The sequence below is a fragment of the Centruroides vittatus genome, unplaced genomic scaffold (genome assembly GCF_030686945.1).
Source record: "Centruroides vittatus isolate TY-2023 unplaced genomic scaffold, ASM3068694v2 contig_417, whole genome shotgun sequence".
In the NCBI taxonomy this organism is placed as follows: domain Eukaryota; kingdom Metazoa; phylum Arthropoda; class Arachnida; order Scorpiones; family Buthidae; genus Centruroides; species Centruroides vittatus.
Genome location: NW_027122227.1, coordinates 865,562 through 888,667, shown reverse-complemented (window position 1 = coordinate 888,667; position 23,106 = coordinate 865,562). Strand labels below are relative to the sequence as shown.

Here is a 23,106-nt window from a genome sequence, read left to right as displayed (position 1 = left end):
TTCAAATAAAGGATCCCTAGTGTTGATAATTAATCTTCTTTTATGACAGATGGGTAACCTGTAACATTTCTGAACAAGTGCACTAACTTTTTTGAGATGATGCATTTTATCTATTATAAATTTTGGTGTATATTACTTTTATCTTATATGATTGTTGTTCTGCCAGTCTAATAGGAGCAAAATCTAGAATTCTTGTTATTTAATAGATCATAGTATTTATGTTGTTATTCCAGTGAAGAATTTTATATACTCCAGGTTTCTATTACAATATAAAAATCTGTATCATTGCAAATTATTTTATACTAGATATGGCTGAGGACATGTAGGTAGAATGTAGTCAAAAGAATGAAACAAGTGCACTAACTTTAATGACACTGAACCTATGTAAGGGATAGAATACCTTGAAACACTTCTGATACATAGGAAATATAGATCATAATACTTCAAAAATTGATAAATTCAAATTTTTTGATTGTATATCCAGTTTTTAACATAGCTAACCAAAACAATCTATTTCAACTCTTCTAAGATAAGTTTGTGAAAAGAAAGTAATGTATATGCCCAGTGAATAGAGGATGTTTCCAATGAATTCCTGAAAGGTATGATTGAACTGCAATTTGTGAAAAATTTGAAAAAATTGTAGACCTATAAATTCCCACTGCCATTGTTAGTTTCGGGAATGGAGTTAGATATATGAAAGCCAAGACCAGCTATGGAAAGCTTAGGGGCACGAGGCCCCGATTAACTATATATGACCTTCCAATGCAAACCAAAAGCCATGTTGTTTCAATTCAAACTTTTTCCCTGAAAGAGTTAGATAAATGACTGGTAAGACACTATTAATTTGATGTAGAGAGCATATATTTTAAATTAAATTAAAAGTATGATTAAAAATTTCAATCTGGCATTGTAATGATGTCACAATATTTGCTTCTGTTTTATTGTTTGTGATGGGAAGATTGAAATATATTATTGGATTCTTGTTGAACTTATAGAATATACCAAGAACTAGTTCTTTGTGTACTCAAAATCTAAAAAGGAGATATCATTAATTTGTTCTTTTTGTTAAATAATCTTAATGAATCTTTATTTTAAAATTGTGTAATCTACTAAATAAAAGAGGAATTTTGTAAGTTTGTTTGTTTGTTTGTAGTATTGTTCTATCTGTGCAAAGCCTTTGTAGAAACATTTGTGATTGTATTGGTGCTGTCCTAGAATTTCATATTTTTTTTTCTAAACATTTTTGGGAAGTATATTTTTCTTTTTATTTACCATATATCTCGTCAGATAAGATGATAGTTGAATCATAAAAAAAGGCTCCTAAAATCTGGGGTCGTCTTATAGGACAGATACTAAAAAAATTAGATTGAAATTTATATAAATTAAAACCATTATAAAAAAACAGACAAACTATAATTATTTACTAGTAGAGAGTAAGGTATGTGCACAAAATAGAATAGCCCATAGGACATTTTGTGAAAAGTCAAGGTCATTACCTGAATGTCGAATCAGTGCGAATGTTTGCGACAATTGCAAGGCAGTCCTGCCAGATGCAAGAAAATAAAAGTTGTTCATTCGAAAAATTACAAATAGGACATAATTCCATATACGCTATACAGTATTATTATTCAGATGATGATCGCTGATCTAAACTAAATTCATAAGCCGTTGATAGTTTGGGAGTCATCTTATAGGACTGATATATGCTTAAACTATAAAACTTTGACGAAAATTTATACCTTGTCTTATCTGAAAGTCGTCTCATCCGCCGAGATATACGGTATGTACAAATCCATTTAATTATATTTTATAGAAAAATTTGTGAAAGCCCACAAATTTCTTTCAAATGACCAAAAACATTATTTTAACAAACAAATTAGTTTAGTTCATCATTTCTAACATAAAACCTAATGATGCATGAATATTTTGAAAGTATTTACTTAAAAAATCTTATCAATATTATTTCCTGTCTATTTTTGATGTTTCTTTAAAATATAATTTATGCATTTTAAACTAGTTAATATTCTGTCTTGTGTCATTAAAACCAACGTTTTATTAAAAATTGCAAATACTTTCAATAGTTTACAACTGTCCTCTTCAGGCTGATTCGATCGTACTCTAATCTGTATTTTTATTATTTTTTTTATTGTAAATGGAATACGTAATTTTTCTACGTCTACATTTATCCCTGTCACAAGTTTTTTGTTTAAGTACAATAAAAATTTATTCTTCCAAAATCTTGGGGTGGCCTTGTATTTTTGCAATGCACCTTAGAATTAATAAAAGCAGTAAATAATCTAACATATAATTATTTATTTCTTCACAGAAGTGAATGTGTTTATTACTCAGTCACCCCTATCATGGAAAACATTTTTTAGCAGCTGTCCACTCTAGGTAAAATGCTGTCTTTGGGTCTCAATTTTTGCTTCATTCTTCCTCATAGAGCTTGCTGGCATGGTTGGTTTTACTCGAAGATTGTATCACTGGTATTACTCTATGGTTCATTGGATCTCACAAGCTCTCTCACCTTGACAAGACAATGACTAGCAAAAGAGTGCAATTATTTTTAACAATATTATTAAATAGAACTTACAATAAATATCAGTAGTGTAACCAGTTTAAAACTAATGAATTATTAACACTGTAAAATAGGAATTTTTGTTACAATTTAAACTTATCGATTATTCTAAATTTCTTCATCTTATGCTAACTATAAATCTTCATTCCTCTGTAGTTTATTGTTTTATGAAGTAAGATGAGCATTATGGAATTTATTTTATTATTACAATTATCTTTGTTAGCTGTCAGAAATAGTGTTTGATTTCATATCACATTACTCATAGTAATTCCTACTATTTTACTGTTATTGTATTCTTTTTGGCATCATATTACCATACAGATCTTGATCATTTATGATTGGTTCACTTTCTCTCTAAAGAAGGTAATAACAAGTTGTTTTCTTTGACAATTGTTAACTAACAAGGATTATGAGACTGAACAGTACTGAAGCTTAAATTTAATTTTTCCTTTCCTCTAAGAGATGATAAGTAGACATAATCTTTATTAAGATACTACTATCACATCTAAGCCACCAGTAGTTATTTTGAATGAATCTAATGGTCATTACTAAATTGAATTGCACAAATTATTCTATATGGCATTATCAAATGAAACTTCTTTGATGAACAACAGTGGAGTCTGAAGTTAAAGCAGAAGAAATTTACTTATAAAAACTAAATTTTTTCATCTCCAGGCAAGCACTATCTGAAATGCATCTTAGTATTGGAGATGAGCAGCAACAGCATGTACAAAACTTGAATTTTCCTAAAGAAGTATGGAAAGAATTAGAAAAGTTGTATGCATCCAGAGAGAATAAGTTTAGAATCCTGCAACTGAGAAGGCAAGTTTACTGCAATATAGGCTTTTATCTGGGAAAAATGAATCATATAGTAACTAGAAAATATTGGGGACAGAATTGACGATAGAAAGTTGGCCTTGATTATCTTGTATAGTTTGCTTGAGGACTTAGATAATCTAATTGTGGCTATCTGAAACTTGCCTGAATCAGAGTTTGAGTGCAACAGTCAAAAGAAGACTGTTGACAGAATTCAAATGACACTCTGTGATTTTAAAAATTTTTCAAGACATTATGCCAATTTAAAAATGCCAATGCTGAGTTTTGGGTGTTTTTCTTGGGTCATTGTCAGGATAAAACACAATCCAAAAAAATAAATATTACTTGCAATAGGTATGAAGAAAGAGGGCACTGTATGAGCATGTGCTTGAGGAAAAGCGAGGCCAGAAATAAAACTAAGGTACAGGAAAGTTTGGGTGAAAGTAAGTCTCAATATGTATGAAGTCTATAATGCCCTGATTTAAACAAACCATGGTATCTAGATCAATGATTTTGGAGCTATGCACTATATCAGGGATGAGCAACCTGCGGCCCTCGAACTGCATGCAGCCCGCATTAATATTTTTTGCGGCCTGCGTCACAAAATATGAATAAATATCAATTTTCCAGCTTAAGGAAGTATGCAGCAAAAAGTCAAACGTTATTTTCTGCAACTTATGTATGTGAATTGTTTTTCTGCAATGAATTTAGTAAAAATTAAAACAAGAAACCGGCTAACAGACACATTGAAACTAATTTAAAACTAGCAGCGACTTATATTTAACTAAATATTTCTGATATATTATGTTTACATCAGTTCCAGGAGCTAAATTAAGTATATCTATGCTAATTTATTATATATATATATATATATAATTGTGATTTACTGACATTTTTTTTTCCCCTCTTTTTTCTTGTATTTAGCCTGCGTCAGTTCAAAAGTCTTCAAATGCAGTCCTTATATAGAAAAAGGTTGCCCATCCCTGTACTATATGACTCCTTCTTGTTTAGACTTGGAAAAAAACTTAAGAAAACTTTTTTTTTCCAGGTCTAAACAAGAAGGATTGAATGATCTGAAAGTCATCACCATTGCAGATAGGATTATGATGGAAGTAGATGGCATTGGCATAACAATATTGGTGCGGGTATTTTATAAAAAACACAATGTTAAAATCAAAACCCGGAGTGTAAGAGATCTCAAATGCTAAATTGTAGAGCTAAGTGTGAGAATTATATAAAAGGGAAATCAGTGTGCCAATCTTTTTCAAATTACTCAAATAATATCAAAAATAGCACAGCTAATTTCAGCTGTGGAATTTCAAAACACTGTACTTTTTAAATGTTAATGATAAACCTGAATCAGGTTTATAAATAAACTGAAAATGTTTGCTTGTTTATCTTAAATGAACCCAACTTGGAAATGTGAAAGGTATTGTTTTGATATTAATTGTTCCAGCATTATTACCTTGAATTACTCAAATAAAAAACCAAAAAAAAAACAACAGCTGCATATATGTATGTACAGTATTTACCTGTAGTCCTTAGTTAAAGTAGCTAATTAGGGCCAAAATGTTACCACTTAAAGTTGAATTTACTTAAAGTAGGCATCATAAATTCATAGGAAATCTTAAGAAAAATGTGAAAGAAATCTTTATTATCTATATTTATGCATATGTAAAATACTCATTATTATTATTATTATAATTGAATTTTAGAAGGACCTGGTTGTATTTCATCATTCTCACTGACTGCTGATTTTTGATGTATGTAAAATGAATCTAAAGTACGTTGTTTCTTGCAGTTTATTTCTTTCTTTTAATATATAAAAGAAATCATATGTTCTTTACAACACCAAATGTAGAATAAGAATAAATTAAACCAACCTTCAGCATTAAAGTTGTTTATTTGCAAAGTATTTAATTAAAAACAAATAGCATCAAACCTCGATTTTCAAATGCCTCACTTTTTAAAAAATTCAGTTCACAAACAGAATTTCAAACTCATAATTGCATCAGTTGCTGAACAAGCCACTCAGCAAGAGCTGGCCACAAATTAGAGAGAGACAGATTGTCAATTCCCTGTACTTCCTATGTTAAAGAAAGTCAACGGCCCGACAGGACTACCAATTCAGAAGTTAGTGGCGCCAAGATTGCCTCATGTCATTAGATGTCACAACATGAATCATTGATGGCATTGCTATTTAAATTAGATTTCAATGCTCATGTAAGAAAAATATTACTAATGTTTTCCATTACACACTGCAGTTGAATCTGAATAAATATAATAAAAATTACATTAATTGACATTCACATAATATAAATGGCATCCAAGAATTTGTATTTAAATATGTTTAAGTTAAATTAAATAACATAAATTTATTAATATAATATATGCATTTGTAGGTATTTTATACATGAAATACAGCTAAAAAGGTAAAAAAAAAAAAAAAGCTTTCTTTTGGGCTCAAGAACAGATTAATCCATTTTATATTGTTTCTTATGGAAAAATTTGTTTTGGTTTTTGAATAACTTTTAAACCAAGGTTTCACTGTACTTTTAATGTTTCAAAATGTCATCTTTAAGTTCAGCATATACCATTCAAATTACAATTTTTAACTGTGAATTTGGAATAATTTAACATACCTTTTTAAAAATTGTAAATCAAATGGTATACACTCAACCTGAAAATGACATTTTGAATTGTCAAAAGTACTCGTTTTTAATTAAATACTTTGCAAATAAACAACTTTAACACTGATAGACAGTTTGCTTTATTCTTATTTCATTTAATATTGTTTTATAACAAGATAAGTCTTTCATCCCACTCTCAAGTTTATCTCTCCATTCATAAACTGGATCATTTTTAAGAAAATCATTGATGATTTCATCACACTTTGCAAATGTGTCACATAATTTATCAATGGACAGCCCATTTTCATTGGAAATATTTTATCTGAGTCTTCATCACTGTCTTCAGTTTCTTCAATTGTAGGTTTATCTAACTTTGCCAACTTCTCATTTGTTAATGTCAAATGAGAATTGAGTAATTCTTCATCATTATCCACTTCAATATCATTGAATCCGGTACCTCTAGCAATAGTAACAATTTTTGTATGAAGCTAAAAAACATTTAAATTTTCAAATGAATGAATGACTTCAGGATATACAATGTGAAATGTTCTTTCAAGCATGATCAATAAGCTTAATACGCTGAAAAATATTAAAATCTTTCCAAAAACTTTGCACATTATTTTTTATTGGGTATATCCGTTTCAACAGTCAATTTCTTAAAAAAACAACGTAAATAATATATCTTGACAGGGCCGGATTATCGAATAGGCAAAGTAGACAAATGTCTAGGGCCCGTAATTCGGAGGGGCCCGGCTTCAGTGCAGAAGATTTCTCTGTTTCAAAACGAGTTAAAATTATTTAAGAAATTCGATAGGACACAAAAGGCTGTATTTAAGAATTCCTACTAAGCTCCGCCCGACTAAAAAAAAAAAGGTCAACTGCAACCCGTGCGTCAGAAGTAATGTACGCTACGAGATCTCTCGCACCATCTAGAAATATTCCTGATATATGGTTATGATTTATTTTCTAAATCTAAACTTATACGTCGCGACATCTCATCTTCGGTATAGTGTTCAAGTTGCTCGAGTGCGAAGATATTACAATTGAATAGTGTTTTATAAAAGAGTTAAAAAAGGGTGACACCACGATATCCGCACCGAGTGTCACCCATGCGAGCTACAGCTAATGTCACATTATATAAGATTTGTTTAGAAGCAACTTATTTAAATGGGAGCCCCAATTTAAATTTTGTCTAGGGCCCGCTAGAGGCTTAATCCGGCCCTGATCTTGAAAACACTGATTATACTTTGGTCTGTTGGTTGTAAAGCTTATGTAATGTGAAGAAGCAAAAAAAAAAAATTTTACATTAGGACATAAACTAACAAAGTTAACATAATGAACATCGGCATTGTCTGAAAGTATTTCAAATGCAAGATTTTCCTCTTCACAATATTTTCTTCTTGTAGCTACAAAATAATCTACAAATCAATCACAGAATAGTTCTCCAGTCATTCATTCTTTCCAATGCCGCCTCCAAATTACTGGGAGCAAAGATTTTGCCACATTTTTCAAAGCTCAAGGATTTCCACTGTGAAAAATTAGCAAGTGTTTAAACATCTTGTCCCTGTTTGCATTCCCAGTAAGAAGCAGTGTGGTTTGATTTTTTGGTGCCTTGAAACCAGGAGAAAATGTATGTTTGAGATAGGTTTCATCAGCATTGAACATGTTTTTGGACTGTATCCTCCCTTATAAACTATCTTCTTTAATTCAGCTGGAAAAACTCCAGTTGCTTCTGTTTCAGAACTAGCAATTTCTCCCTTAATTTTAATATTCTTAAATCCATAACATTTTTGAAAATGATGAAATCAGCCCTTAGATGCTGAAAAATTCTTAGCTTTTACTCCCATCTCCTTTTGAACATCTTCATACTAAATATATAAAGCTTTTTTCGTGGATTAAGGCTAAGCTTATAGGTATATGATGTTGATAGAGATCTTCAATCCATGTTGCTAGATTCTTGGTCATGTTAGTTTCATTTCAGAATAGCAGAGCCTAGAATTAGCTTTGGCTTCCAAATCCAAGACTTTCTTAATAATTGTATGAAGTATGGTCTTAGGCAGTGGTGTAGCGTGGGTGTCAGCTGCCTGGGGAAGGAAAATTCACTGCCCCCTTATTTAGGTATCTCAGTTTAAAAGACTAATATATACAGTAATTCTAAAGAACTTTTCAGCAAGAACAATCATCATTAATTTGTATTGTACAGGTGTATTGTATTATTATTATTTATTGTGAAATTTTGCTGCCCCCTAAAAGTGCCGCCCCTGCCGCCCCCACTATGCTACGCCACTGGTCTTAGGAATGTTAAGTGCATGAGAAATATCAATTACATATTTTCCTTTTTCTTTCAGTTAATTATGTCTACTTTAACATCTAGAAGCAAGTTTCTTTTTTGAAACTCCAGCATCATTTTTGCATTGCTTTATTGACATAATTTCAATAAGAAATCAGAAAACAAAAGAGAAAATCTGCCAGAGTTGAAACCAAAGCAATATACACATATGCAATAATGCATTCTGTGTATTATGACATATAGCAATGTGCATATAGGTCGTGTGGTGCAAGAAGTTGCCATCCACCAGGAAAAATCTTGTAAATTCAGGGGATTTATAAGTGATGTTCCATAATTTTATGGCCATGTAACTATGAAGACTCAGATAATGAATACTTATTAAACAAGGACCCCATTATCTCAATAGCAATATTAGAGAAACAGTTCCATACTAACTTTGATTCAGAAAGAAACCAAGTCTTTGTTATCTATGGGCTGTTGATTGCTAACTCTTCATTCATGTTTCTGAGCAAAAGAGAAGGGCTAAGTTATAATGGAAACTTCATTGGGTATGTATGCTCTGGGGGCATGGATGGAGGGTATAGATATCTGAAATAAAACTCATGGTATAATTCAGGGTCAATGAAATCGAAGGTATCTTTAGAAAGAGAGTGATTAGTGGAAATGATGGCAAGGAGGACAGTTTAAACTAATGAATTTTACAATGAAGTTACTTTCTTTTAATACTGCATTTATACTAAACAACCACACTTGAAGAAGGCCATTAAAACTCAAAAATGTTGGAAGATTAAAACATATTATTGCTTTCTTTCATGGTGTAATTGTACAATGAAGTTCTTCTGTATCTGAAACAGGAATTCTTGTAGAGAACATGACTCAATGTGACACATAGGAAAGCAAGTTCAGAAGAGATGAAAGATTTTACACAAGAAAACAAAATTTAAATTCAAAGAAAAAGAGGGAGATTACAGAAAAAGGACAAAAGACTCAAATGAAGATTGCGAGAGTTACTTAATCCACAGAATGAGGTTTTAGTATCAGATATGTTTTAAGTAGGAAAAATTCAGTTGATGTTTTGACAAAAGTCTTCAATTGGGATTATGCAAGAAGTTGGCCATCAGAAAGAGATGGTGTTTGATTTTATATCACATTACTAATAGTCTTTCTCTTCCTTTTTGATTTTTGCTGTATATCTTTTGGCATTATCTTACTATACACATCTTTTATTCATTCATTTATGTTAAGTGTACTTTCTAAACTAGAGTGATAACAATTATTCTCTTAGATGATTGTCAACTAAGATTTTTTCAGTTTTGAAATGTATCCTTAAAAAAATTTAAATTTATGAATAACATAAAGAATAAAGACAATTTTTAACAAAATCATTCTGTCCTTTTTTATTTGCTTTTCACATTTATTTTATTCCAGTTAATCCTAATAATTTCATCTCTTATTATAGTTAAAATCTAAGGAATTCAAATGAGCAATGAAAATTTAATGATCCATGCAGGTTAAATTTTATAATTTAAATTATATTAAATATAACATTTTTTGTTACTTTTTATGAAATTTTTAATGTAATAAGTTTGAAATTAATAATTTAATTGTTTCTTTACAGTCACCATCAACCACAGCATATACCTATGCTTAATGTCATGTACTCAAGAATAAAAACGATACTGGCAGTAAGCATTAGAAGATTCCCTGCATTGTCTTTCTTCATAAGGCTAAAGCCTTGCCAATGTTCTTTGTACACAGATAAAATTCATTCTATAATTAGGTTAACCTAAGAATGTGAGATAACTGTATCCATCAAAATCAGTGCATTGTTTTGCATTTTTTGCCACTTTTTGCACAATTTTTACATTAAGTGCCCACAATGTATTTTTAATTAATTTGCACTGGTATGTAGGTAATTCTCACTAATGCTAAGTTTTTGGACATGTAAAACAGATTATTTTCATATATAATTAGAATTGTAATTATTTAAAACATTGTAGACCAAAAAAATGTTAAGAAGTAATGATATATATATATATATTATATATATAATTTTCTTAGTATAGAAAACTGTTTTGTTTCATTTGATATATTTATAAATTTTATAGAGTACAAATTATTTTCATTAATAATTTTTTTTAAAATTACATCTATTTCCAAAATTTCTTCATTTTGAAGTAAGAAAATGGTAACTTTTATAAGTTATTTCCAAGAACAATTTGTTTAAATTATTCAGTCTGAAATTGTTTAGCTTGTGTTGTTCTTTACAACAAAAGCACAAAAGAATTTTACACATAATTGAGAAATTAACATTCCTGAATGGATGGCGCATAATGTTTTCAATTGATTTTGTTAACTGTGTGTGTGTATACGTATACAAGTGTTATATTGTGTGTTTGTATCTAATTTGTTCATTAAAAATGATATTATGTAAACAATGCATCCCAATTCCTATGCACTGCATCTTTGCAGGAGAAAGAATACAAATTATTCTGTTGTGAATTACAGATTTGCATGTTATATTCCCAAAAATTGTAATATTTCCTATAAATATCTAAATTAGAAAATTAATTTTTCAATGTATAAAAGAAACACAATTTCTGCCTTGCAGATTAAAGTATTTTGTTGATCTCTTATTTATTATTTTCATTAAAGTTTAACTGCTCAAGTTTGTCAAATGGCTTGATCTTTGCCATTTTTATTTTAAATTATAATTTCAAAGTTTGGTTTGTTCAAAATAAGAAGATAAAAGAAAGTTTATAAACTTTGCTATAATAAAACATAAGTTTAGATTTTTATTAATATGATATTGTACTACTTTTAAACATAAGTTTTGAAGCTGAAATTTTTAGATATGACAATATTGTAAAATAGAGCAGTTCCTATTGTTTGGAAAAATAAAGGTATACATATCAAAAATTTCATAAGCTTACAAAAATTCTTAACTATGTATATTCTTTTCTTGATAATTATCAGGAATTGCAATTGATCTGAATAGTAATTTTGGATTGTTTTTCTATAAAATGCCTAAATATAGCCTTCACTAGTTTTTGATAATTAAATTTTTTAATTAAGAAAAACATATATTCATATATATATATATATATATATATATTAACTTTTCTTCATTCCGTTTATTTTGGTATAATTAAATCTGTGATGTCTTCATATTACTTTAGAAAAGTGTGACTCATATAGTTACTAACTTTAGAAACAAGAATTGTAATCAACTTTTTGAAAGGCTTAATCATTCTTTATTCACTTGATTAATAAGCATCAGGTTAATCTGCAAAAGTATAGCCAGAAAATCTTAAACATGTATGCCAGTTATATTATTCTTGTGTGATGTTCAAATATTCTAGATCTATTATTCAAGTGTATTGTAAAATTAATTTAACAAACAGTTTTATGCATATCTTACAAATATTTGTAAAAATAATCTTAAATTAAGAATATTTTTTATTTTTAACACTACTCCTTTCAAATTTGTTTGAAGAATCATTGATTTCAAAATGATCTTCAAAATGAATAGTATGTGTGTCAAACTTTGTGAAACTAACCATTTACCATTTCAAAATTAAAAAAAGCATATACCACATTGCAGTTAGAAGTCTGATCTCGGAACTGCCTTAGGCATTCCAAATTTCCGAATTAAATTTCTACCGGCTTATTTATATAGAAATGGTTAGTTTCCGTTAAAAGAAAATACTTATTTTGATCGTCTTTACCGAAAAGATAAATATTCCACAATCGAAGATCGAGGTACTAATTCATCTCGTGACAAAATTGTGATTATTTAATGTAAATTATATTCACTGTGTTGGATTCGCTTCTTCGGATATATACATTAATACGTTCTACGGGAAATCGCCACGGTCAAAAACGATCTCGACTCTACGTTTATGGAAATATGTTGTCCTTCAGTTTTTTTCTTTTTAACTTCACTGTATGTGTACAGTGATTCTGTACACAAGAATGTAAGTGGATATTCCAGTGTACATACTTGTAGTTATTTGCTGTTATCTACAAATGTTTGATGATTTGTGACTGCATGTGTATGTCCTACCTATGCCTAGGACATATTGCTTATATGAATATAACATTCTAAAAAATCTTTTGTCTAGTATTTCTTTTAATAATTAATTCATACAATTTTAAATCTTCTTACGATTAAGAGGAAAACAAAATTCAGATTGTAATATTTGAAATAGTGTTATTTCTTAACAAATTTTGAGTATAGTGAAATTAAAGTGACTGTAATTTAATTTAAATCTCAAATTATAAGTGCCCTCATTAATTGACATGTTACTTAATGACTCCAACACATTGTTTTCATTATTCAGTATAAAATTTTAGAGTTAGAAAGTAATAATAAATGTAAAATATTCATTTTTAAATATAATTAATTAAAATTTATTCATTAAAAAATTTAAAATACAAAATATGTAAAGAACTTAATTATTGATACATTATTTTCAAGAATTTTATTTTGTAAATATTTTAATGTTAAAAATTTATAAAAATAGCTTCTGAAACCAGATAATTTATAAAATACATAAATTATTAAAATAAAATATATATATATATATATATATATATATATTTATATTGTAAGGATGAAAAGTAGAAATGAAAGAATGTAAATGTTTTTCATGGTAAATACACGGGGTTAATTTTCCTTTAATATAAATCAAGCAGAGTAAAAATGATAATTATAAAGCAGGAAGTAAATTAGGGATTCGTACATTCATCACGTCTAAAGTTTCGACGATTGTCGTCGAGAAGTCCAAGCATAACACAATTAGCTGCAGTCATTGTCTACAATTAAGGAGCTTTCAATAGTAATCTAATTAAGGTTCTCAAAGTTGTGCTAATTAATCACCGTGTCATTCTATCATTTCTGTTCCTGGCTAAGTGGATACTTTCCAGCGGAAAGGTGATTATTGAGAAACTTAATAAAATTCTCTTTAAAACTTTCTTACTTTATTCCATTATACTCGTGAAAATACTTAATTTAATTTAATGGGAGTAAAGTTTGCGTGCGAGATATTCAGTTTATCAAAAGTAGTCTCGGGTAAAAAAATTATAAGATGGATGTGTCCTCTTAGGGATTGTTCTCCGGCAATCTTAAAAAGAGGTCATTTCGCCAGAAGTAGAATTTTTGTGGGATAAAGGGTTGTTTAGGAAATGAGATCTCTCTCTCGAGGAGGATCTTTTTGAGAATGAATAACCCGTTTTAGAATGAGATAGCGTTTGATATAGGCTTTTTTTTTTTTTTCTTCTTTTTCCTCCCGAAACATTCTTTTATGCAGTTGTTTGCACTTTGCAAGAAATTAAACTACCAGGAAAGCCAGACTCTATAAATGAGAAAATAAGGATCCTTAAAAAACTACTAAGTACCGTAGTACATTATAATCGAAATTTTTTTTTTTGGCATTTTAAAAAATGCCAATTAAAATTAAGTGTAAAATACTAAAGTCGTAAAATAATCTCTTTTTTTTTTTCTTTCTTTCTTTCGTATGCCGTTTTGTATAATAAAAAACGATACCCACGTGGGTTAAATATATCGTCACCTGTATAATAAGTCCACGTACTGTATTTTGTTAACAAGTTTTTAAAAAATTAACAACTTCCAATTTTCAGGAATCAAACTATCCAGTTTATTTTGGATTGTAACTTTTCTTTAGAATTTGAATTTTCAAATAATTTTGTAACACACAATTATTTTGAAAAATAAACAATTGAGTTGTGTTATTGAATTTTGAATAAGATAATCGAAAAAATATATTTATATTTTGTAAAGAAAATTTATAACGTAAAATACTTTTTACAAACATTACTATCAAATGTTTTATAACGCAAATATTATAAACCGAATGTTATCATAAATTTAAAAAAAAAAAAATGGTGGTAAGTGTAGAAAAATCGGAACGTGAATGTGAAATTAAAAATAATGAAACAAAACTAACCCAGGGTACAGAATCTTTTTATTGAGATATCGCGATGACATATGGTAAAAGTGCATGGAGACAGATTACAGAATAAGCAGTTTTTATCATCATCATATTCACTACTCTCTTCACATAAGGAATTTGTGCTAACAACGCAACAGTAACAGATAAAAGAGAAAATAAAAAAAAAAAGAAAACAATGAGAAAAGAGTGAAGGAGATAGATAAAGAGAGAAGACAAGTGATAGTGTGGGATGATTCGAGTGTTTATCATGGAAACTTGCAGCACCAAATTTTTTTTTTTCGCGATAAAATTCGTGGGGAAAGGAAAATCAGAAAATCGTTGTCTTGTTGTTTATTTTATTGTTTTCACTTTCTTGTCTTTCGAAAAAATCTGCATACTACAGTTCCAATTGAAACCACGATAAAAGAGTTACTACAATTATCACTTCTAAAACCATCGTTGGTACTTCTTCCTAATTTGGAAGATAAATGGATTCATGAGGTAAGGGGTTCGTAACGTTTTTGTCCATGAAAAGCAGAAATTACTAAAACAATATTTCTTTGGTTAGGCAGTATGATTTTTCTTTATACAAACGCATCTTTTTTTTAAAAAAAAACGTAAAATCAATAACTATACACGGTGTGAGCTGCGTTTTACACGCAAACTAAACCTACTGTATTGTTTTAATATATATTCTTATATTTATATGTATATATGTGGTTAAATATATACATATATATATATATTTTTCACTTTCATATACCTGATATGGATATCAAGTACGGTGCACAACAGAAAAACCAACTCTCGAGTCGGCCGTTAAAATAAATTATAAATATTCGATTTTTGGGCAAAATTCACCTCCATCCCCTCCCACACAGGCCATTTGCATATTATCCCCCCCACTGACCGAATGGGAGCCTCCCAGCCAATAGGCCAATCTAACGGGAGAACCAATGGAAGACCTAGGATTATAGAATGAACCAATGACGATCGACGGGGGCTTACCGCCGACCAATCAGTGGTCAGCGCGAGGAAAGGAACCACTGTGTCTCAAGGGGGAGTGGGATAGAGGTGTGTGCCCGTCTGAGGCCACTTAAATCGTTATTATTATTATTATTATTATCATCATTATTATTATTATTATTATTTAATTATTAATTTCTCTGTACATGCTAAACTTAAAAGCTGTGCTACTCTTTTGGGGATGGATTAGGATTGGGAAGAAGTAGAGGCTGATATCTATACCCCTAAAACGTGACACGACACGGAGAAGACTTTTTACCCGCGAGACAAATTGACACGAAGATACACGTAAAGAATTAGATTGCAAAGTTTCACGGCCCGACAATTAGTCGCACTTTGATTGGTGCCTTTAAGGTCCTCTATAGGCCTTATAGGGGTGCGAGTGTGGTCGGGCGCGTCTGATGAACGTGCATAATTGCAGAATGACAATGAGTAATAGGCTCCGTCAGTTGGAAGGCCTCTGATTTTTACATATACAGTATATATACACATATATATACTGATTGTATGAATATATATATATATTTATATGTATATATATATCCTTATGATAGGTGTAAATATTGCTTTCGATGTGGCTTTTCGCAGAGACGAGGGGACGACGCGTGGGGTACCCGGCCAAAGAAGCGGGTAATGGATACTATGTACAGGATTGGCCGGGTTTTCGGGTCTTTTGGGTCTTAAGGTTTGAACAGACTTGGCCGCTAACTAAGCCCTATTTCTAGTGTTTTCTATTTGAGTACAACACGGATATATTACAAGCACGAATGGGAAGATGTGCGGGTGTTGTGATAGTGGAAGAGTGTGCAGGAGCACAGCTGGATACTTCCGCGACGTCACCGGTTCTGACGAGACTTAGGAACCAATTGCACAGATTTTCGGGGGCCCGGTATCATGGTTTGGGGATACGCGCATACTTCGTTCTTTCGAAGTGCGATCCTCACAGTCACATGAGAAGGTAGAAAAAACGAAACAAGACGAGGAAGAGGATCCAGATGGGTAGAGGGATATTTTTTTTGTTATTTTTTTTTTGGCGACAATTCGGTTGGCGTGACGTGCTTCGGTCACAAGAGACATGTTGCCTGTGGCGCCATCTTGTGAGAGACCTGATAAGTAAAGATGCAATTATCAAAGTTTATCATCAAACTTAATCATTCAATAAAATAATAATAATATTGACTCACTTTGACAATCTCTTGAATTCAATGATACCCGTTAGTGAATGCTGCAGCTATAAGTGGTCCCTAAGCAAAAGAAAATACATCAAAAGGAATCCATAACATTATTAAATTAATAAACATTTAAAAATAATTAATTATTAAAACAAAATATAAGGCACCAATCATAACCATAACATTTGTTTTCCATTTTCTGTAACTTTCCAAGACAAATATTTGATACTAAAAAACAATACATTTTTTCCTTCCTAACAATTTTTGTATCTTCATACAAGTGTCATGATCAATATCTCCCGATGCCACGATGCTGTTTGATGCCACGTCATACCATTTTGAATAAACTACATGAATCATCTGTAGGAGTGTACCACGTCGGCAAAAAATTATGTGCTGCTCAGATGTTATTGACCATAGATCAATTACATCTTTGAGACGGTGCATACAAATTATGTTTCGGCCAAAAGGCCAAGAAATAAAAATTATAAAGGCCAGATATTTCGGAAATACGCTACTTTTGTAATTCTTGGTTTACCGTGAATTTGAAATCTCAAACGTTTCTAGAAGGGAATTTTTTATGAAGATAAAACCATTTTACAGTTAAGAATACCTTTCGCGGTAACTGACTGCTCTTAATAATCAGATGTTTTCATTTATCCAAAATTTAGTAATTAATGAAACGTAAAATATGAATAATTTTAAATAAAAAGCAAAAGAAAATTCAAAAAATCATATTGAAATCCTTGGTCAGAAATAGTCCCAAATTGATGTTTCTCAAATTGCTGAATTTTCTCTTAGCATTCTTTACATTTTGTAATTCAAATAATAATAGAATAATTTTAACCAAATTGAAAACAACACAAAAAATATATTTCTTTACAGAAAGGCTAAGTGAAATATATTGTATTTTCCGATAACTTTACTCTTACTCCATTCTGATGCAGCCTTTCTAGTACTGAAGCCTGTGTTTCAACAAGAATATATTGTAAGAAATGATTTGTTGATTTTAGCATTATTTCCATAGGGGGAATTAGTTACATGCGGTGACAATTGATACACGTCGACTTATATTGCGCATAAATAAACAAAGAAATTTTATAGTGTCTTTTTAAAATTTGATGTACATCGACAATATTTTAAAAAAAAGTAAAATAAGAATAGTAATGGTATTTCTGTCGGGTGATAAATGCACCTAAGTGCATTTATGACGCGGTAGAAGACGTGACGTATAAAACTACGTAACCATTTCTATGTCGAGTGAAAAATGATTACGTAATTTATTACGTCATGTGAACAAGCACAAATACCAAAGTTCGACCGTTTTCTCAGTTATGTGTCTGAAGATAAATCACGTAATGATTTTAGTACAAATATAGATAAATCTATTGATAAAAAAAAAATAATAAGAATTAATTAATTAACGAAAGAAACAGAAATCCTTTAATTAACGTTAAGTAAATGAATTAATATCATAGGTGGATAATTAATTAATATAAAGTACTTATTTATATACACTAATCTTAATTATTGCATTATAATCTATATAAATTTAAATGTACATTTATTTTCTAATAATAAATTATGTAATATATTATGAATCTAAAATGAAATTTTTAATTCAGAAAAATCGATACGTTATATTCGAGTAAGAACAACAGTAACAATGTAAGAAATTCCGAAATTTACGAGAGTGAAGTATACGAAAACACGATTTCGATTATCTAAAACTGAAAGCCAAACTGACGAAACTTCCGGTTTTGGAACGTTCTGTTGGACAGAAACAAGACTGAAAGCAGAGTTAAAAATTATTTAACTTTTCCGTTTTCGTTCCGCGTTTCTGTCGTGCTGCAACCAATAACAACGCAAGGATTTGTGACGCGTAGTCACGTGAATTTGTCACGTGTAGTTTGAAATAGTCATAATGGCGGAAAGTTTAGCTAAGAGAATGAGAAAGCAAGTAGATTTGGAATTATTTATTGAAGAAGTCAGAAAGTACAGGTGTTTATACGACAAGAAATGTAGAGAGTTTAAAGATATAGGGTTGAAACACACGATATGGACGGCGATTGGCGTGAAATTTGGATTGAATGGTAAGAAAGTTTGATATACTGCATTGAACTCGTAAAGTGCAATCGTTTAATTATAAAATGTTTTAAATAGGAAGTGAAGCAGAACAAAAGTGGAAGGTGCAGAGGGATCGTTATAACAGGGAGAGAAAAAAAATTCGAGAGAGTTTAGCCAGTGGTAGTGGGACAAGAGACATATATAAAACCACGTGGCATTTATATGATCTCATGGATAGCGTCCTAAGAGATTGTATTAGTGAATGTGCAAGGTAAGTTTATTAATGTCACAGTTTCATTAATTGATGATACGTAGATATTTAGTAGTCTATCTAGAGACGATTTTATCGGAATATTAAATCAAATATCTATCACAAAAATTGCCGTGAAGAAAATACCCCTTAAAAACGCATTTTTAAGAAAATCTAACAAAAAAAATACAATAATTTAAAATAAATGCTTTTAGTTATAAAATATAGCTGCAGGGATTATTATTCTTTCATTAATATTATGTTTTTTGACTAAAATTTAAACTACTATCTACCTGATTTGTTTTCAATTTAGAATTTATTATTTTTTTCTACAGTTCAGTTAACAATATGTCCCCATTAAGGGAAATTTCAAATTTAATACACGAAGATGAAAATAGTCTAGAAAATAATATTGAGATAGTATCCTGCATGTCACTCACTCAATCAAAGTAAGTAATAAATAATTATAAAGCATAATAAGTATATGTGAAAAAAATTATTATTGGTATACTTAAATAAGACACTTATTTTTAGTAATGAAGATATTCCAATGAGCGAAACTCAAATGCAAAAGTATGTACACTTTGAACTAATTTAAATATAATAAACCTATATAATGTATTATAAGTTTTTAAACAACTGATTATTATAAATTATTTTCAGCATTTCACCTACAGAAAATCCTGATGTTTTTAATACACCAAGGTATGATTATATTGAATATATAATTAGTTGTAGGCCTATAATATGTGTGCTGATGAATCTAATTTTTCAGTTTAAGCAAGAGTAATTTCGAAAAATCTAGAAAAGAAAAAGGTATATTAAATGACTTGGAAGAGACGACAAAAAATATATCAGAGTATTTTTTAAAAAAAGCAAAACAAGAGAAACAACCAGATCTGGTATCAAGGTTTTGTGAATACCTTGATGCCAGATTGAGAAACTTGAATCCCAGAAACAGACGAGAGGCAATTCATGGCATTGAATTGCTAATGCAAGAAAAAGAAAAGGCTGATAATGATTTTTAATAATTATTGTATATAGTGTTTTTAATAAAGGATGTTTCAATATAAGCAGTTGATTTAAATTGAACTTCAATGAAGTTTTCATTTTATTCTTTATATAATTTATTTAAATAAATTTGATTCATAAGATGTATGAAATTTATATGTGAAATTTTTTCATTTAATTCAGATGTCTCCTGAATAATGTTCCTTGCATAAATTATTAATTTTTATACAGTCTGTTACAAAAGTATAGAAACAACACAAATTTTGTGATTTTTCAATGTTTATTTAAATTTTTTATAGAAAATAGTTTTTTGTTATTCTTTTAAAAAGCTGGAAAATGAAATTTGTTTTATCTTTTAATAATAATAATATAATAGAAGTTATCACAGTCTTTCACTTTTTACATGTTACAAAAGTATAGATAACATTTTTATGTAATTTTAGAAAGCATAAATATATTTTAGGCACTTTTAATATTTGGTTTCACCCTGTTTGGCTACAATTACTTGAAAAATTCTTTTAGGCATAGAGTTTATTAAGTTTTTTAATTGTTTATTCTTAATTTCATCCCATGTATTCATTATTGCAGTTTTCAATTGATTTACAGATTTATATTGTTTCCCACCAAATGTAATCATATTTTTGTCAACAAATACTAAATCAGTTTTACCTCCAAAACCACCCCAAATTATTACAGACCCAGATTTTAACTTCAACTCTGCTTTCTCTTATTAAAACATGCCAATAATATAGAAACCCATCAGGGTCATCTAAATTAAACTTCTCATCACTAAACATTGTTTCTTGCCATTCAGTCCATTCCATCTTGTCTTTAGTCCAATTTAAATGCATTGATTTGTGTTTGGCAGTTAAAGGTGGTTTTTCAGTTTCATTTTTAAATATTTTACATTGTTATTGTTTTTTAAAGTTCTCCAAACAGTCGCATGAGATACATCTATTTGTAATTCAGCAGCAGCTTGCCTTGTTGACATGTTTTTATTAGTTATAAGCTTCAAAACTTCTCTCTCATTCCTGGATGTTAAACATTTAGACTGTCCTGACTTTCTTTTTTTGCCCATAATTTTTATCTTGTTGGAAAACATTTTGAATAGCATTATTGAAAATATTTATATAACATTCAATAAAACATTCAAAAAAAGCCACCATGACAGTTAAAAATGATGACATCTCACCCTAGTCATGATAAGTTTAATTATTATTATGACAAATTAATTTTTAAGAGACTTTTAAGTGGTGTTCCTATACTTTTGTAACACTGTAATAATAGAAATTGTTGTCTACATTAAGAAGTTAAAAACTATATATAATTAAGACAAACACAAGTATCTTGGATTTGTTAGTTTTATTTTTTCACAAAATAACAGATTTAGAACATTACAGCTACAGGATATTCAATAAAAATATATTGTATTAGCTCAGAGGAGTAATATTTACTGATAATACAACCTATATAAAGTATACTATACTTTAGGTTGAGATTGAATTGATTTTAATTGCCAAGGTACAGCTCCCTCATTACACAAATAATCTTTATAAATGTTCCTGAGACTTTTTGCCTCTTTATTATACATATTGCTGCTCACTTTTTTAAGATTTTCAAGAGTTATATTTTCCGATCTCCATACACCTTCATTCTGATTATAATCGGAATCTTCATAATCAGCATATCCATTTGGGCAATATGCTGCAGATTTCTGAATAAGCATATTGTGGAGAACGCAACTAGCAAGCACCATGCTTTTGACTGATTCGTCATCATAATTTAATGGTCTCCTTAAGATACGAAATCGTGCTGCTAGTATACCAAAAGCATTCTCCACAACACGCCGGCCTCTGCTTAATCTGTAATTGTAAATTTTTTCACAGTGACTAAACTCAGAATGTCTGGGATAAGGACGCAACAAATTGTGCCTTAAAGGAAAGGCTTCATCCCCAATTATAAAATAAGGGAACAGTGTATTTGAATTTGGCAAAGCATCTGCTTTTGGAAAGGTTAACTTTCCATTGATCAGATGCTGACCAAATACACTTTTTCTTAGTATTCCACCGTCTGATTCACTACCATAATGCCCATAATCAATCATTAGAAAGCGATAATGTGCATCAGATATGGCTAGTAAGACCGTACTAAAAGTTCCCTTATAATTATAATTCAGACTACCGGTATTCTTTGGACACTCTCGAACAACATGTTTTCCATCAATACTACCGCAGCAGTGAGGTAGTTGCCATCTTTTTTCAAAACCATCAGAAATATTTTTCCAATCTGCCGGAGTTGATGGAAATGCCATATATTCTTTCTGGAAACATTTCCAAATGGCTTTACATGTTTCCGGTATAATTTTCCGTACAGTCTGCCTTCCAATTCGAAATGAAAAGCTCAGACTTCGGTAGGTTTCTCCAGTTGCTAGAAACCTGTAAAATAGTTTTTTGTCAGAATATACACAGAAAAAATTAAGGTAGTAGTAATTTTAGTAAGCTACTGCAATAGGTTAAAATAAATATTTTAAAAAATTAACTATATCTCCTAAATGAAAAATATAAAAGCAGTGTTTGTGCTAGAAATCATCAATAACAGAACAATTATTAAATTTAAAGCAATTACAAGGGTATGTCATATGGAAACTTTTGTGACTTTATTCTAAATGTTGGCAAATATCAGATTAAATAATAACAACGTATGGGCTATTTACCTTAAAGTTAAAGCCAATCTTTCATTTGATGATATGCTTTTGCGCCAAAACGTGTCTCTCTTCTCTATCAAGGGAGAAACCTTCTCCAATATACTATCGAACACATCCGGAGTCATCCGCATAAAACTGAACGGAATATTATTTTAATATTAATATATGTACACATACTATTCAACACATGATAAATATAATAGTTAAATTGCATATTTACTCGAAGTAAAATTCTTGATCCCGAAACCTCAACTCTCTAACGAGGGAAGAATTAAATCCATATTTCTCTCTGTCGCGGAATATTTTCCTCATCCAGAAACGATGATTTCGGCGAGGTTTCGAATGCATCAACAATTGCAATGTTAAAAAATGAAGAGAAAGCATGGCAAAATCCATAGTGTCGTCCATGTTTGTAACTTTACGACAATTGCCGAACTAATCAACAGATGGCGCATTTCCACGTAAAGTTCATTTCGGTGCTAGTGGAGTCAAGTTAAAACGAAAACATAACTGAAACGAAAACTCTGTATGTTTCAGTTCTGTTTCTGAGTTTTTGTTTTCAGGTAATGTGGAGTCCAGGCTTAACAATGTAAGAAATTCCGAAATTT

General features: G+C 30.0%; 4 protein-coding genes across 6 annotated transcripts in view; 2 read left to right on the top strand and 2 right to left on the bottom strand.

The window, feature by feature from the left end:
• Window positions 1-12,428, top strand: part of LOC136976650 (mitogen-activated protein kinase 1-like) — a 75,892-nt gene extending 63,464 nt beyond the window's left edge. For both annotated transcript variants that reach the window (XM_067271997.1, XM_067271996.1), the window contains exon 11: window positions 9,933-12,428. The gene's annotated coding sequence lies outside the window, so the exon portion shown is untranslated. The remainder of the gene's footprint in view (window positions 1-9,932) is intronic.
• A 1,856-nt stretch (window positions 12,429-14,284) lies between these two features.
• Window positions 14,285-23,106, bottom strand: part of LOC136976647 (RNA-binding protein Musashi homolog Rbp6-like) — a 66,370-nt gene continuing 57,548 nt past the window's right edge. For both annotated transcript variants that reach the window (XR_010880962.1, XM_067271994.1), the window contains exons 15-16: window positions 16,479-16,538; window positions 14,285-16,400 (exon numbers count right to left, since the gene is read on the bottom strand). Coding sequence is in view for 1 of the 2 variants with exons in the window: in XM_067271994.1 (XP_067128095.1) it covers window positions 16,510-16,538 (29 nt within the window). In the remaining variant the exon portion in view is untranslated. The remainder of the gene's footprint in view (window positions 16,401-16,478; window positions 16,539-23,106) is intronic.
• Window positions 18,328-19,816, top strand: LOC136976717 (uncharacterized). Its single transcript, XM_067272082.1, has 6 exons — window positions 18,328-18,559; window positions 18,630-18,804; window positions 19,119-19,232; window positions 19,318-19,356; window positions 19,447-19,488; window positions 19,559-19,816. The coding sequence occupies exons 1-6, from the start codon at window positions 18,391-18,393 to the stop codon at window positions 19,809-19,811; spliced, it is 792 nt and encodes a 263-aa protein (XP_067128183.1). The 5' UTR covers window positions 18,328-18,390; the 3' UTR covers window positions 19,812-19,816.
• On the bottom strand, window positions 21,275-22,906 carry LOC136976727 (uncharacterized). Its single transcript, XM_067272089.1, has 3 exons — window positions 22,719-22,906; window positions 22,508-22,633; window positions 21,275-22,229 (listed from the first exon to the last, which is right to left on the bottom strand). Exons 1-3 carry the CDS (start codon window positions 22,904-22,906, stop codon window positions 21,275-21,277), a joined length of 1,269 nt encoding a protein of 422 aa, XP_067128190.1.